Source organism: Plectrocnemia conspersa, unplaced genomic scaffold (assembly GCF_051122295.1).
Source record: "Plectrocnemia conspersa isolate PC_06_02 unplaced genomic scaffold, ASM5112229v1 ptg000001l, whole genome shotgun sequence".
Lineage (NCBI taxonomy): Eukaryota > Metazoa > Arthropoda > Insecta > Trichoptera > Polycentropodidae > Plectrocnemia > Plectrocnemia conspersa.
In genome coordinates, this window is record NW_028277165.1 from 2765960 (window position 1) to 2784172 (window position 18213).

General features: G+C 32.8%; 2 protein-coding genes across 2 annotated transcripts; one reads left to right on the forward strand and one right to left on the reverse strand.

The window, feature by feature from the left end:
• Window positions 1-8496: 8496 nt before the first annotated feature.
• Window positions 8497-9549, reverse strand: LOC148238452 (uncharacterized). The gene has a single exon (XM_088183198.1). The coding sequence runs from the start codon at window positions 9476-9478 to the stop codon at window positions 8627-8629; it is 852 nt and encodes a 283-aa protein (XP_088039324.1). The 5' UTR covers window positions 9479-9549; the 3' UTR covers window positions 8497-8626.
• Window positions 9550-13445: 3896 nt separating this feature from the next.
• LOC148238453 (uncharacterized) lies at window positions 13446-17356 on the forward strand. Its single transcript, XM_088193394.1, has 2 exons — window positions 13446-14186; window positions 14259-17356. Exons 1-2 carry the CDS (start codon window positions 13579-13581, stop codon window positions 14824-14826), a joined length of 1176 nt encoding a protein of 391 aa, XP_088049520.1. The 5' UTR covers window positions 13446-13578; the 3' UTR covers window positions 14827-17356.
• The last annotated feature ends 857 nt before the right edge of the window (window positions 17357-18213 follow it).

Below are 18213 nucleotides of genomic sequence, written 5' to 3' on the forward strand. Positions count from 1 at the left end.
CCAAAGATAAGGCTAATCTATGGATTTTGGGCGTCGTAGCTAGATCAAGGTTGACGTAAAGAGAAAAGCGGCTGCTTTCTCAGTCGATGCCTCAGCGTAGCTCAGCTTATCTCATGTCAGGAGTAATTGATGGGAGTTCTTGGTGAAGGTTTTTGTCGAAAGTGAATTTTGAATGGAAGCGAATGATGTGCGCTATGTGTGCGCTTATATACGCTTTGTCGAGATAGTAATGATGCACTAATTGTGTTGAATTAAATTTGTTTATTTCCGTCGTCATCAATATAATATTTTTTGCGCGACATTGCACTTGTCGTTCCAGGTAGCACATTCCACAGGCTCTTCACCTTGTCAATATAATATCATATTTTTGTATTTCTAAAGGCACTAAATGTCGTTGTTGGTGCATTTTTAAGTACAAATGCACTTGTCAGTATGCTATGCTTTTGTGAGGACGTGTTTTGGAAAAAAAGTTTTTTTTTTCCAAAACACGTTTAGTGTTATGAGTCGATAGACCCACCATACAAACGCTCATAAGACTTGCAATATAGTTAAGTTATACATATTTAAAATTTAATTTTTGTGACAGTATAGAATTCTTGAGCATTCTGTATATATTTGCTAGCAAAATCCAATGTGTCAATTTTTTGCAAAATGGCGACAAGTATAAAAATTTAAATACTCGTAACTCAGTAGGTTTAAATTTTAACGAAAAGATTGCTATACATGAAACATTTAAAAGCCTAAACTACATCAAAATAAAATATAAAAAAAATAGTTTTTTGCTTCAAAACAAGCGATGTATCAGTTCGATCGGACCCCCATACGAGCCATTTTGAGACTTTCAGAAGATTTAACGCTCTTAACTGCCTTGGTTTTGAAGATTAAAAATTACATTTTTAGTATCGTATAGAACTACTAAGCACCCCTTATACGTTCTGTATGAAAAAAATATATAATTTTTTTTTACAAAATGGCAACCAACGTAAAAATTAAAAGTGTCATAACTTTACAAAATGCAATTCTATTGAAAAATATTGTACTCAAAAAGTGTTTAGAAGCTCAATTTGCATTTAAAAACAATTTTTAATTATTTTTTTTTTAAAAAACGAGTCTTACGGTAAATTGACCGGGCCCCCGAACGAGTTTTTATGCGACTTGGCATATAATTAACGCTTGTATTTGGTTCCTTTTAAAGATATAGACTTGACTTTTTGATACAAAATAGAGCTTTCAAATATACTTACAATACTATTTTTAAAAAAAAAAATTAAAAAAAAAGTTTTTTTTTCCAAAACACGTTTAGTGTTATGAGTCGATCGACCCACCATACATACGCTCATAAGACTTGCAATATAGTTAAGATCAGTGTGAGCTTATTTATACATATTTAAAGTGCAATTTTTGTGACAGTATAGAATTCTTAAGCAACTTGTGTATGTTTGTTGGCAAAATCCAATGTGTCATTTTTTTGCATAATGGCGACAAGTATAAAAATTTAAACACTCGTAACTCAGTAGGTTTAAATTTAACGAAAAGATCGCTATACATGAAACGTTTAAAAGTCTAAACTACATAAAAAAAAAAAATATAAAAAAAATACTTTTTTGCTTCAAAACAAGCGATGTATCAGTTCGATCGGACCCCCATACGAGCCATTTTGAGATTCTCAGAAGAGTTAACGCTCTTAACTGCTTGGTTTTAAAGATTAAAAATTAAATTTATAGTATCGTATAGAACTAAATGTACCTCGCTGACAACATTCACTAAATGGCGAGTTGCCGAGGGTCTACGTTTTTGGGTAATGTGCTCAGAAACTCTGCCCCCAGTTGCGTTTATAACTAGTGCTTTACATATACATGCAAAATAAAAAATAAACTACAATAACACATTTAAATATATTTATTTGTTTAATCTTTTATTTAAAAAAATATTATTCACATATTTATTGTTTATTCTTTTGTTAAATATTATTGTTATATTCATGTGATAACCGTTAGTTGGTAACTAGCGTTTGAATCTGAAGCTGAAGGTTAAGAGCTCTAGTAATCTCCATATTATTGAGCTGAAAAGCTGAGCTGTTTGTCAAAAGGCCAAAATCAGTTCTTTTCATGCTTCCTGTACCTGCAATACCTGCCAGATTTTCTGAAGTGTGTTCTATATAATCATATACAGGTGTTTCAGATTCACTATTATTTAGTCTACATTGTTTTATTTGCTGTATTCTATATGAATAAGAGGATTGCTCTTGTTGCATATCAATATTTTCACACTGCTGCGTGATTGTCTCATCTCGATACCAACTATCTTCTATATGTTGATTTGAGAAATTAGCATTCTCATTCACACTTTTAACAGTCACAGGTGTTTTACATAATGCATTTATTGTGCTATTTCTTAAAAAAGAATCCATTAAATAGAACCAAGTAATTTTAGAACCAAGTAATTATTTTTTTCTTTAACTCTTGCTTGTACGACGTTTTAATATTTTTTATTTTTTGCTTAACTTCATCAGGTCCGAATCCTGAGATATTCATCTCATCAGCAATGTACTGATTGATATCGATCCTCGCACCTTCGTCCTTGTAAGTTGCTAATTTAACATTCCATAAACACTCGCATTCTTTATATAGTTGTATGAATTTCATCGATTGGTAATTATTCATCTTGTGTATATCATATTTTTTAATTGAGATGTTAGCATCTTTAGGCTGATTTTGATCCATTTTATATTTATCCTGTAACAAAACTGTTTTAGATAAAATAAATTAACGTACTCGATGATGTATTAAAAATAATTAAAATACCTCATATGACATAGAAATTGCTTCTTTGGTGTTTCTTCTTATAAAAGAGTGTAATAAAACGAACCAAACTATACTTTTAGTTATTTTATTCAATTCATATTTAAATGAGGTTCGTATATTTTTAATTTTTTGAGCTACTTCTTGATGTCCGAATCCTGAAATATTCATCTCCTGGGCTATATACTTATATGCCTTGCATCTCATGGCTTTATCTTGATGTGTCTTTAATCGAACATTCCATAACAACTCACACTCTTTATATAGTTGTATGAATTTCATCAATTGATCGTTGTTCATCCTATAAATGCACACTCCTGAATTCTCGCGTTGTTTTAAAAAAAAATTATCTTGACTTTCTTCTTCCTTTTCTTTATTCAATTTTAAAGCATTTTCTTGTTGATTTTTGTCATTTTTTTCTTTTTTCTGTAATAAAATAAAATAGTAAAATAAAATATGAAGAAGTATTAATATATGTATCTACTATACTTACGTGTATAAAATAATTTATTTCTTTGGTTTTCAATGCAAAATCTTTTGTAGATGAAGACGCTGTTATCTTACATTTTTAATTTGATCTAATTCGTATTTATACATAGTTTTTATATTATTTATCTCTTGAATTACATCTTCCAGTCCAAATTCACGGAAGTCCATATTTTCAGCTATATATCATATATATAAGCTTTGTTTCTTGCGTCTTCGTTTTTATATGCCTCTATTTTAACATTCCACAAACATTCACACTCTTTATATAGTTAAAAGAACTTCACCAATTGCTCATTGTTCATCTTACGAGTAGATACGGGTTTATTTTCACATGTTTGTGATTTTTCTCCATCTGTATTAATCTTTTCTTCATCAATATTTTCATTATCCTACATGCGTAACAAAACATATTTATAAAATGATTTATTATTATATTATTATATTATTATAAAATGCACTCACCATTTCTTTATTTTGACTAGTCCCTAAAAAAGTATTTACTAAATTAAACCATGCTACTCCAGGTATATAAATTTCATCTGGCGTAGTAGAAATCTTAAGAATGTTATGCTACTAAAACTGTATCTATCTGAATGCATAAAAGTTTAAAGATGACTTACCAAATTAGGCATCTCAAGCTCTTCTTTTGAATAATTATTTTTTAATAAAGAATCCACTAAAGAAAACCACGAGACTGTTGGTTTGTAAATTTCAGCCGTTCCTTTACGTTTGGCAATTTTATTTAACTGTTGCCAGTACATACCTTTTACGTTCTTAATATTTTTGATCACTTCCTTATATCCATATTCATTGATACCCATCTCTTTAGCTATGTAATTATAAGCTTGATACCTCGCGTACTTGTTTCTGTTAGCAGCTATTTTCATATTCCATAAGCATTCACATTCTGAATATAGATTTATGAATTTCATCAATTCATTATTATTCATTTTGTACACAGATTTTGATTGATCACGATTGTTCTTTTCTTCTATATTTGAGTGATCTTCCTGGATAGAAAAATTCGAGTCTTCAATATGGCTCTTATTATCATTCTTTTTCTATTGCAAAAAAAAGCTTATTATAAAATATTGTATTATATAAAAAAAACATTGAAAATAACTTACGAGTTTCGTGATCACATCTTTTGTATGCTTTCTTAAGAAAGAATCTAAACAAGCAAACCAAGGAAGTCTGGGTTTGTATACTTGAGCCTGTGATCAGGCGGTTTTTAAACTTTTGGCAATTTTGTGTAATTCTTGCTTACACATAGTTCTGATATTCTTAATCTTCTTGGTAACTTCTTTGGGTCCGAAATTACTGATGTTCATCTCATCAGCTATGAACTCATACGCCTTGTATCTGATTGAATGAAATTAAATATTAGGAATAGAGAGAAAACATATTTAAGAAAATAAATTCTGGGCTCCAGTATTAATATTCGAATCGTAGATTGCATTTTAAATATCTGCTGTAGCTACTTTAGATTTTCATTTTTTTTTTGCAAATTTTGAAAGCCCCCATACATTTTTGTAATATGTCAATTCCCACATGGAGGTGTTTTTTTTATTTAAATATTCGTAATTCTTAGATTAATAAAGCAAAGATGAAGCCAATTAGAGTAGTTGTGAAAATTGAGAACAATTTTTGCCATTCAAATACTTCCGATCTTTATGAAAAGCTTCCAATAAAGCATGCATATTTTTAAACATCTGGTACGGACCTACCCTTTTTATGCAGCGTTTGTAAAATATTTAAAAATATTAGTACAAATTTAATTTATAACAAAATAAGGCTCTTTGAAAATTCTTGATTTAGCATTTTTCATAAAAAAAATTTCACTTTAGTTCACCGCATTCTTTAATCTTTAATTTGGAATTCTTGAAAAACCAAATACTACCTCTCAGTCGAAAAAGCTTAGAAAAGATTCTTGAGATACTTTTATAAGAGCATATTTGATTATTATCCGTTCTTGCATCCCTGCGCCTTTCTTATTATAAGTATTTTTCAAACTACTGAAGGGTGCTGTCAACAATAAATTATTCTCATAGAATTACAGTTTTTGGTTCCGGAACGACTCGAAAATCACGATCGCGTTTTTTTTTGATGCACATTAGAGCCAAGACTCGCCTTTGGCTGTCGCCATCCGGCTCCTTAATACACTGGCATTGCATATTGCTCTATTAACCTGTTCAACGCCAAGCAAATTTCTATGAATTTGCTCTGTAGGCCACCATTTTCAACCCTTTAAATTATTATGAAAGAGAAACATTATTTACCTGGAAAATCACTGTTTACTTTCCTTTTTATTAATTTTAACATAAAAGTGAAAAAAAAGCACAGAAATAACAAGTTTTAAAAACCACTGTCAGGGCTGCCACACACAAATATTATATGTAATTTATATTGTATGTTATTTATATTATATGTTTTTGGTTGTTTTTAATATTTGTATGGGACACGATAATTTCCGTTGTTTTAATCAAAATCTTTTATCAAAATGGCAGCTACTTCATATATTTAAAAATTTTCAACTATGTCAAAAAAATTTTAAAAATAGTAAATATGGCAATAATGTTATAATATAAACAAAAACAAAATTCAAATTCAAAAAATGTTTTTTTTTTACAAAACCTTGTGTTTTTTTTATCATTTAAAAAAAATATTGTAGCAGCCCTAACAACGTCTGTATGCTCGATCGTAAATAATAAAAGAATGGTTCAAAAATTGCACATTTTAACGATCACATTCCATTTAATAGATGTCTCTGTATTAAATTAACGAAAAAAAAATCGAATTTATTAATAAATGTGTCCGTAATCACATTTGCGTGCCTGCACGCGCTGGCACTTGACGGTCCGACCGCTTTGGCGTGCGGGCACGTCACTGGCGTCTAAAGGGTTAAGTGTCAGATACGAGGAGCTGGCCCGGATCGTATTACTTAATTTTAATATTTTATGATTTTCTTTCAATGTATTATTTTTTTGTACATATATTTTTTCTGTATTGTTATAATGCAATGTATCCATAATCATGACGCATTGGAGTCACGATTTAATTATTTAATACCTGAATTTCCATTAGATTTAGCATTTGTATAGCAAGAATAATAACTAAGCAAAATTAAAACCAAATTTATGTGTTAGTAAAATATATAGTTTGGCATTGTAATAATAATGTTATAGTATTTTAATCTACCCATTGGTACTATAATAAAAATAAATATTAAATTCTATATGCGTCATAGAGTATGTAAAAGGTTTCATACCCCTGATGTAGATGAAAGCACGTAGAAATAACTACTGCTTTTATCTCACTGGTACCTGCAACGCCCTAAAATTCCCATTCCCTGTAATAGCAGGTAGTTGGCAAACGTCACAAATTTGTAAAATAATGGAATATATTGCATCTCTTAATCGTGCTACAAATATATTGTACATACAAAATATTATTTACTGAATATGCAGTTATTGGTGTTAGGCATGCATATTCTTGAAACACAATAATATTCTCGCTACACCATCACATCTTATACCTTAAGTCTACATCTTTGTATTCGGCCAAATTTACGTTCCATATGCACTCGCACTTTGAATACAGTTGGATGAATTTCATTGTTTGGCTATAGTTCATTCTGTATACAGACATGGTAGAATATTGAAATACGCAGAATAACTTGATAACAATAAATGCTCGTCACTAAACCACTCGCAACCGTCAATACAAAACTCGACTCTTGACTGTGTTGAAGTGAGTCGAATTTTGCCGACTCAAGTCGTCGTAAAATAAAGTGGGGAGAGCTTGTCAAACTATGAGGCATACTATAAATCGTTAAAGTATTTAAATGCAATATATTGAATAAGCACAATCAAAAACTACTTAATAAGTAGTGAGACACCAGACTGAAATAAAAGTCTGTGAATCAGTAATATGTTGCATTAAATAGATGTATACTATTATTATCAATTAAAATTAATAGATGTCAGTATGAACGACCAAGATCGATTTTATTTTATTTGTTTATCACGATACTCATCCGCGAGATAAGGAAAATCTAAGAACAGCTAATCTGTATTGCTCCATCAGAATCAAAATAATATATTAGAATGTTTCTATATTTTTTAACTACAATTTTATTAGTCAAAATATGCTCTATTTATATAAATTATTTTTGCAACGATTTAATAATGAATAAATTGCTTATAAAAAAATATTTTTTAGAAGTTCTGAAGCTAAGGGATTTAATATTATTCTCTGATGATTGAGTTACGTATTTCGAAAAAATGTAATGATCGAATTCCGTGATGATAGAAATTAAATAACAGTGCGGTTTATGAACCAAAGATTTTTAGGTATTAGTCACCGACATATATTATATACCACTGTTCTATCATATTAACATATTTGAACTAAAAATAAGTTCCTCAAGCTGCAGCTTATTATAAACCAGAGGTAAATATTTATCTGCCACGATTTAACAATGGCATAACTATAAATGTTTTGTCCATAAACATCTGTAACCCATACTTTTCATATATTGCTACATCTCTCAAAATAAAATATAAACGGATATTTGCCAGTGAATTTATTAAATATTTTGCTAAGAAACTTATTTATATAATTTTATATTATTATATATAAAAAAAATTAGCTGCATAAAATAAAAATAGAGTAACCAACAGCATTAATATAATCTCTTGAACTCCTTATCGCATACAGTGCCATATATGGCATCTCAAGTTAGTTTTAAATATCTTTTTCTTCTGATTATTTAGTGTCTTTTTGCATACCGTATCATTTTAGTAACATAATTGCGACCACTTTGCCATTTGAAACCAGAAACTGCGTTAACCATTAGTCATTTATGTGCGTCAGTTGGTAATGTCACATTGCTACGTGTTTATACATAAATTTTTCGTTAGACGTGTACAATACACGTTTTAAAAAAATACTGATTAATTTTACAATGTATTATTTTTATTTAAAAAAATATTCTATTTTTACTTTATTTTAAGTATGACAGATTTGCATTGTTCTAAAATTCAAAGTGGAGTGCAAAAAATGTTTTTACAGATTCTTGTAGCTCTACAGTATAATTTATTGCTGTAAAATGTAACTAATAATATATTTTGCTATGCCTTATATTAATTATATATTTCAAAAAATTGGTTATAAATTAAACCACGATACTTCTTTTCGTCTTTTTTTTTATTTATACATATTTTCTTAATATTTTACATTAAAAAGTATAAAAAGAAAATATAAAAATTACTTTGGTACTTTCATCTCCGATTACATGAATAGAAAAATAGGATAGCATCTAGCATTCAACTAGCTTAATCATCCTCATCCATTTTTCGTTTAATTTTGCGTTTATCTTCATTGTAATTTTCACAGGATAACCTCTCTTTGGTGACTAGCATTTGTATCTGAAGCTGCAGGTTAAGAGCTCTAGTAATCTCCATATTATCAAGCTGTAAAGCTATGCTTTTTGCCCAAAGGCCAAACTCGGTAATCTTATTGCTTCTTGTGCCACGAGTTCTCCCCTGATTATCCGAAGTTGTTTCTGATTCACTACTGGTTATTTTACGTCGTTTATTTTGATGTATCTCATATGAAGGAGATAAAGGTTCTTGCTTTATATCATCTTGAATTATTTCTTCTATGTATTCTTCTGCGCTATCTTCTTCTTCATTAGAGAAGTCATTCTCGTTGTAGTCAAGTATCTCCTCCTTAACTGGCAAACCAAACACAGGTTCATAAGTCTCTTTTATATTACTTTTTTCTTCCATCTTACAGTCGCTTATTATCTTATTTTTTAGAGACGAAACAGTGACAGGTTTAGAACCTGGTAGATCTTTCATGAATTTTCTTAAGAATGAATCTAAGAAATCGAACCATGGCACTTTGGGTTTGTAAACTTCGTCAGGCGTTGAAGCGGCCGCTTCACTTTTAGCAATTTTGTTTAATTCTTGCTTGTACGTCGTCCTTATGTTCTTTATCTTCTGCGTTACTTGTTGAGGTCCGAATCCAGAGATATTCATCTCGTCGGCGATGAACTTATTGGCATTAATCCTAGCATCTCTGTCTCTATAAACCGCTAACTTGCCGTTCCATAAGCACTCACACTCATGAAATAGTTCGATGAATTTCTTCAATTGATCATGATTCATTCTATATACAGACATGATGCAATTGACGGCGTAAATATAACAATGCCTCCCAAAACCGCGTGAACACACTAGGACAGTACTCGACCGACTGAGTCGTGACCCTCAAATTCCGAAGCAAGTCGAACTTAGCCGAGCCGAGCCGAGCCGGGCCGAGTCGTGCACTAGTGTGAACACGTGTCAGCTGACTCATTATTATGCTTCACACAAATCATTGCAGCGTTGCTAATGCTGTGTTTGCAAATTTTTTATTAAAAAAAAACAATGATTTCTTGCTTTAAATGAGTCACACTTTTTACAGTAGCTCTTATTTTAATATTGTTTATATACTCATGGATTTAAATAAAAATTATTATAATATACAATGCTACGAGCAGGAGGCGTTAAAAATAATTGTTTGCTCGGACATCCAGTTTAATTAGGGGCGCTATTTATCATAGCATATCTCTGGAAGCGCTTTAAAAGCCAAATTAGCACAACTCAGCGAGTTACAACCATGGCAAAGAGCGCTTTTTATCTAGTGCACTACAAAAGATTTGTTCTGCTTTTCCTTAATTAAAAATTTACAACTACCAAATGCGGAACAATGTCGCTATATGTTCTTTTGCGGATGCCGGTGGTTTTCAAATATCGACGCATTTGTTAATGGTGTGATTTGTTAATAGTCAAGCATAACAAATATATACAAAGCGAAGATAAAGATATACACATGTACATTGTGTTTTCAACTATGCATTCATTTTGTAAATTGCTTTGTTAGACTGCATTGTAATTACTATAAATCTGTCCACCTTCATAAAATTGTAACATGTGGGATTAAACAACGGAAACAGCTTTGTCTGATCTTGGCATGAACCTTAACATAATTTCATTTCATTTTTAATGCTAATTCTAGATTTATACTTATTAATGATTAAAAACTACACAGTATAAAAAAATATTTATAAGTAAAATTATATATATATATATATATATATATATATATATATATATATATATATATATATATATATACATTACACTATGACAACTAATTAATTCCATTATTTATTTATTTTGAATCAGGTACGTCATTTAAAAGGGCCAAAAAAACCATGTCATTTAATGAAATACAGGCGGCCCTCAACTTTCGCACATAATTGGTTCCTGAAAATGTGTGCAAATGTTGAATGTACGAAAGTCGAGGGAAGTAAAAAAAATTGAAATTGTGTGTATTTTAAAATATTTATTTATCAAGTAAATATAATATGTTTAAAAGGCGTTTAAAAGACACGTTTAAGTGAGGTTTGCGGGTGTTTCCTTTGAAAAGTTATCAAGAGTTAACTGTTTTCTACTATTCTTTTTCTTTTCTTCATATAGTATTTTATAACATGCTATCTTTTTATTGATCGCCCTACGCACTTGAGATATGCGTTCTCCATTGGGATCACAATCTTCCATAATATTTAAAAATTTGTCAAGGTGCGTGAAGGCTTCGTTCATATTTTTCATTGTTAAAGAGTTTTCCAAAATTAACCAGTCTCACCTACATTGAATATTTGGCTAGAGGAATATTCTCCATCTTCAATTATTTTGGATAATCAGGAAATAAATTCTTTTGCAGCATCTTTATCCGCATCAGCCGATTCTCCAGTAAATTTAATATTATGAAAAGAATACCTCATTTTAAAATTGTAAAATCAACCGTTACTTGCTTGAAAACCCGTGTTAAAATCTTTTTTACTGTCATTCTTAATAAAATCGTAATATTAACACTAGGTTTCTGATTTGATTTTTATAATACAGTATTTTTTCTGTTGTTTTTACGACTTTTTATGTTTGAACAATGTGTGGGGGACCATACAGATGACCTTCGTTTGTGGGGGATCTTATTCTTGACACTCGCGATAATTACTCTGGCCAAAAGTGATGCAGCAACAATGGAACAATTGTTTTACTACATAAAGCATCTATTTTTATCAAATACTAATCAATTTCATGTATTATTTATACATACATACAATATAGATATGCATTAATTAAAAAGTTCGTGGGGTATCCTATTATTGAAACTTGCGTTAAAATCTATGACTAAAAGTGATTATTCATCAATAAGGATATTAGTGGAATCAAACAAAGGCTCTCGTTACGACTAAAAAAATAAGCGTTTCCTATAAATAACACGCAAGAATTCTTCGGTGTATAGAACGAATACTTATTTGTTGCTTCACCGGAAGACAAAAATCACCGTAAGGCCACAACATTCCCGTTACACAATCCAACCTCGGATTTATCCAGCATATTCGGCACACGGTCGTTTTTCTCGAACTTTCACAAATGGTCAGCCAGCGAGGAAATTATTATCTGCCGGTTGACTCAAAAGAACCACTGCAATTCAGAATTTACATGTCGACTGACCTGAAAATCTGCTTTTGAGTCTATATAATAGATTGTGACGCTATTAATATAGACAGTCTATTTGACCGACTTTATGCCTGCACTATATTTTCTGGAAATTGTCCGAATCGAAGTTACAACTGAAGTCGGCCGAGACATACGACTTCAAGTAAGCGACCACACTGTAGCAAATTTCATATGCCGTCCGGACGGCGGCTTCTGTCACGTACAGCCGGCATATTGGCGCGCGATCAAAAAATGTGCCAAATAATCGCAATTTTTAAATTGTCGTATTATTAAAATTACGATACTGATAATTATAAAAGTTTGTGTGGGCACTCACTAATACAATATCAGTGAAAACTTTTCGGTCGTAAATATTCAATTTACGCAAAATTTTGTCGGCTTTTGTAAAATGCCATGAGGCATACAAATGATAATTCAGAATACGAACACCACATCTGTGCCTATTCTAGAATTTGTCGCCATCGATTCTAAATTAAAATTCGTTATGGTGTGACATTTATATAAACCGATTTTTTTAACAAAATCGAGTACCACTAATTATTTTTTAATTATTTAATTTTATATGAAAAAAAATATAATTACGATATCTGTTAGAAGAATATACTATCAAAAATAGAATTAATCCCTTTTGGTGCCCTAAAATATTCAAAGATGTCAGTAAGAGTCTGTTGAAGTCCCCGATAAGCATGTGGTATTTTAACCTGACTACGTGACCACGATGCAGCGCTCGACATGCACTTTTTTTTTTTTATAAAAGTTTATTTCTTAAATAGACATAGGTATAATAACATACAGATATATTAAATGCACAATACTGGTTCATAACCATTTACATTGTTTACAATTTGTGAAGTTATACAGTAACATAAAAAGAATAATAAATTATACGAGAGTATACTAATTTAAAGGAAAAATACATAAAACCTTTTTACAAATTTAAAAAATTCCAAAAAAAAAAAAAAAATTTTGGAAAAGAATGAGGCAGGTGAGAAAAACAAATTATACAAAATATACAATATACAAAATAAAACACATACAAAGGTAAATAAACCTAGCCCTGTAGACCTGGAACTGATGACACTGCGATGAACTCAACTGCATCAAAGCAATATGTGCTTAGGCATTTTATGTTTGTATTTAAATTTAAGTTTTGCTTTGTTGTAATCACCGATTCTTGAAATTAGTGGGTTTGCGTGGTCTCGCGAGATACTTTTATAGTATTTTTCGGTTTGATAATAACAGTATTCGTTAATGGTGGGAATTAAATGTTTGGTGTCGAGTTTTTTAAGGTTAGTATAAAACGGTGTATTATAAATTATTTTTATGGCTTTATTTTGGATTACTTGAAGTTTATTAAAATTACTATTACTCGCGTTACTCCACACTGAACAAGCGTAAGTTAAAACAGGTCTGATTAATTGTCTATAGACTAGAATTTTATTTTTTATTGTAAGCGCACTTTTTCTATTAAATATTGATTTTAGAGCCGCAATGGCGCCGAGCCCTTTCGACCGGAGTTCAGTTATATGTTTATTGAATTTTAGTCTGGAGTCCAGGTGTATACCCAGGTATTTAACGCTCGCTCTCAGTCCACTCTGTGCTGTTGACGCGAGCGGTCGCATTCGCGCTTCGCTCCGTTATCGTACGAAGGACACCCCCGCTACCGTTCTGCAACGATAGACACGCCCACTGCAATTAGCTACAAAGACAGCGCCATGAAGAAGGCGCAGACGCGCAAGCGTTCTCTTGGAACGTTGAAGGCGTACCTAAACGCCTCACAATCAACTTCAGGCCTGCCAGACCACGAGTGGCAGGTACCCAAAAAGACATCGAAAGTTTCCCAGGATGCTAAGATGCCTCCGACCACGAGCCAAAACAGGTATGAAAAGCTTCCCGAAGTGATCGAAAGGAAGCAGCAGAGGATACCGCCTGTGATCGTAGAGATCACGGGAACACACCTCCAGACGATCGACTTAATTAAGTCGATCACAAAAACATCGAACTTCTCGTTGCGATACACGGGAAGTGGCAATGTGTCAGTACTTTGCGCGTCGTTTGAAGCACGCGCGTTGTTAATGGATGGACTGAAGGGCCAACGCGCCTTTCACACATTCACCGCCGACGACGATAAAACAGTGAAATCCGTGCTGAGAGGGCTCCCAGAGGTCCCCACCGAAGACATTGCCGCAGATCTCGAACGTCAAGGACTTAGCGTCGTCAAGGTGACGGCAATGAAGACCAAGACCGAGAAACAAGGAGACTCCAGGCTCTACCTTGTCCAGTTTCCGGCTAATACAACAACGAGCACTATAAGAAGCATCCGGTACGTTTGCTTCACCAAGGCCACGCTTGAAAAGTACAAGCGTAATAAGTTGCATTTAACGCAATGTTTCAGGTGTCAACAATTCGGCCACGCTGCAAGAAATTGTCAACGAGCTCCCAGGTGCGTCAAATGCCCCGGAAACCACGCCACGAACGAGTGCTCTAAGAAGGACCGAGAAGCACCCGCCATCTGCACTGGTTGTGGAGGAGACCATCCGGCCAATTTTAAGGAGTGCCCTCGTAGGTTAGAATACCTACAGAAAACTCAGAAGAGACAACAGAGACCGACTCCCACTGTTCACTCGTCGCAGCCGAACAACATATTCAACCTCGAGCAAGCGCAATTTCCTGCACTGAAACCAACGAAACCAGCGTTGGTAAAAACCTCAACCACCCCAGCAGTGATCTCATCAGCCACTTCATGGAACGCCCAGGTTGGCGCCGCACCAGCACCAATAAACAAGGCGCCACAACGTCCCCAAACCAGGCAGCCTGAGGAGCCCCTCTTAGACACAATGCCAACTTCAGAGCTACGCAGGATGTTGCTCGTCCTTCAAGAAATCAGGACCAAGGCTGGAAAGTGTGCCAGCAAAATGGAGATCGCCTTGATGATGGTCGAATATCTCGATGTGCTCTTCTAAGGTGGGGCTCAACGTTTTGACGTGGAATTCACGCGGATTCCGAAATAAAACTGGAGAACTGGAACTGCTGATCAGTGAGTACAAAATTGATATTGTCGTAATCACCGAATCTTACCTCAAACCACACGTCAACGTTTTTATACCGAACTTTGTCTGCCTCCGGAGGGACCGTCTCTCAAGGCCAGGCGGAGGGGTCGCGATATTTGTAAAAAAATCAATTAAACACGCGCGCATTACAACAAACACGACTAATCTTGAAACTGTCGCGATACAAATTAAGCACGATAATAAATTAATAATAATTGTCGCGGGGTATAATTCTCCCGGTGACAGGTTGCTTCGAGGTGACCTTGATGATGTGTTTCGTCTTGGAGAATCCGTGATATTAACTGGAGACTTTAACGCGAGACACATGCATTGGGATTGCCCCGGTGCGAATCGATCCGGTAAATTAATATTTGATTATTTACACGATACGGACACTACTGTAAATTTTCCGAAATCCCCAACGCATTATCCTACCAACCACACGACTCCGTCAATTCTGGACATAACGTTGGTCAAGGGTAATTCCCGGATTTCAAACATGCACTGCATCCAGGCTCTGTCCTCGGACCACCTTCCAGTATTCTTTACGTTGGACGGTGAGGTCGAGATGGTGTCTGAGGTCGTTTTCAATTATGCAAAGGCTGATTGGAAGCGATTCAGAAGCATAGTAGAGTCTCGGGTATTGATTAAACGACAGAATTATACCTCAAATGACACTAAAACTATTGACGATGATATTCATTACTTAACATCCGTGATCGAGCAGGCCAAAATATCATCAATTCCGTCGCGTAAAAATATTTGGAATAACATAGAACTCACCCCAGAAATAATTAAACGTATTAAAATTAAAAATAATATGAGAAAGCAATGGCACAAAAATAAATCGCCCCAACTTAAAACTCTAATTAACAAACTAACTGATGAAATTCGCGTTCAAATTCAAAACATCAAAAACGCTTCGTGGTCGCGTAAACTAAAAGCTTTGAAACCGGGAGATAATTCCTTATGGAGAATGACGAAATCGCTTAAAAATAAAAACTCAAATATACCACCTTTAAAAACCGGAAACAACGTAGCTAACACGACTCAGGAGAAGGTCGAGATTTTAGCTGAGACATTTTCTACATCTTATCAACTTACGCAAAATTACATTGACCAAAAAACCCAAAATAAAGTAGACCGGGCAATTAAAGATATTAGTAAAACTCCAATAGATAAAAAATCCATTAACCAAGTCGGCATATCAGAAATTCTTAGTATTGTTAAACGATTATCAAATAGAAAGGCTCCAGGTATAGATAAATTAGAGAATATATTGATTAAAAACCTTCCTTTTGTTTGCTTTAAGTACTTAAATAACATTTTTAATTCATGCTTATCTTTTGGATATTTCCCAATAATCTGGAAAACGGCAAAAATTCATCCGATAAAAAAACCTGGCAAAGCAGATAACATACCAATTAACTACCGCCCGATAAGTTTACTTCCCTCATTTAGCAAATTATTTGAAAAAATTATATTATCTCGATTAAAGGAATCTCTTAATAGCAAACTCATTAATGAGCAATTTGGTTTCCGCGAAAATCACTCGACTACGCATCAACTTAATAGATTAACAGAGCACATATCTGCCGATTTTAATATGAAAAAAAGTTCTGGTCTTTTATTATTAGATATGGAAAAGGCTTTTGATACAGTATGGCATGATGGATTAATGTATAAACTTTTAAAATATGAAACTCCCTATTACATTATTCACATGTTACGGTCTTACCTGAAGAATCGAAGCTATGTTGTTTCGCTAAATAATACATTTTCGACACCGCGTAAAATACCAGCTGGTGTTCCTCAAGGAAGTATACTTGGCCCGTTTCTCTTCATTCTATATACTAATGATATTCCAATGTTAAAAAATACTAAACTCTCAATGTACGCTGACGACACTGCAATCCTTACTAGTTCTTATGGTCTTAAACCTATTGCAGTTAAACTTCAAAAATCCCTTGAAAACTTAAAAAAATATTTTATGAAATGGAGAATTAAAATTAATCAAGACAAAACAGAAGCAATAATATTCACTAAACGTAGACAACCCTTGCCTGCACCCATTAAAAGTGAACAAGGGCATAACATTGAATGGAGAGCGAGCGTTAAATATCTGGGTATACACCTGGACTCCAGACTAAAATTCAATAAACATATAACTGAACTCCGGTCGAAAGGGCTCGGCGCCATTGCGGCTCTAAAATCAATATTTAATAGAAAAAGTGCGCTTACAATAAAAAATAAAATTCTAGTCTATAGACAATTAATCAGACCTGTTTTAACTTACGCTTGTTCAGTGTGGAGTAACGCGAGTAATAGTAATTTTAATAAACTTCAAGTAATTCAAAATAAAGCCATAAAAATAATTTATAATACACCGTTTTATACTAACCTTAAAAAACTCCACACCAAACATTTAATTCCTACCATTAAAGAATACTGTTATTATCAAACCGAAAAATACTATAAAAAAATCTCGCGAGACCACGCAAACCCACTAATTTCAAGAATCGGTGATTACGACAAAGCAAAACTTAAATTTAAATACAAACATAAAATGCCTAAGCACATATTGCTTTGATGCAGTTAAGCTCATCGCAGTGTCATCAGTTTCAGGTCTACAGGGCTAGGTTTATTTACCTTTGTATGTGTTTTATTTTGTATATTATGTATTTTGTATAATTTGTTTTTCTCGTCTGCTTCATTCTTTTCCAAAATTTTTTTTTTTTTTGGAGTTTTTTTTAAATTTGTAAAAGGTTTTATGTATTTTTCCTTTAATTTAGTATATTCTCGTATAATTTATTATTCTTTTTATGTTATTGTATAACTTAACAATTTGTAAACAATGTAAATGGTTATGAACCAGTATTGTGCATTTAATATATCTGTATGCTATTTTACCTATGTCTATTTAAGAAATAAACTTTTATAAAAAAAAAAAAAAAAACGCTCGCTCTCCATTCAATGTTATGCCCTTGTTCACTTTTAATGGGTGCAGGCAAGGGTTGTCTACGTTTAGTGAATATTATTGCTTCTGTTTTGTCTTGATTAATTTTAATTCTCCATTTCATAAAATATTTTTTTAAGTTTTCATGGGATTTTTGAAGTTTAACTGCAATAGGTTTAAGACCATAAGAACTAGTAAGGATTGCAGTGTCGTCAGCGTACATTGAGAGTTTAGTATTTTTTAACATTGGAATATCATTAGTATATAGAATGAAGAGAAACGGGCCAAGTATACTTCCTTGAGGAACACCAGCTGGTATTTTACGCGGCGTCGAAAGTGTATTA

Coding starts and splice junctions, on each gene's coding strand:
- LOC148238452 (XM_088183198.1), bottom strand. CDS start 9,478: ATGTCTGTATATAGAATGAATCATGATCAATTGAAGAAATTCATCGAA.
- LOC148238453 (XM_088193394.1), top strand. CDS start 13,579: ATGAAGAAGGCGCAGACGCGCAAGCGTTCTCTTGGAACGTTGAAGGCG. Junction 14,187..14,258: donor AGCACTATAAGAAGCATCCG/GTACGTTTGCTT, acceptor GCAATGTTTCAG/GTGTCAACAATTCGGCCACG.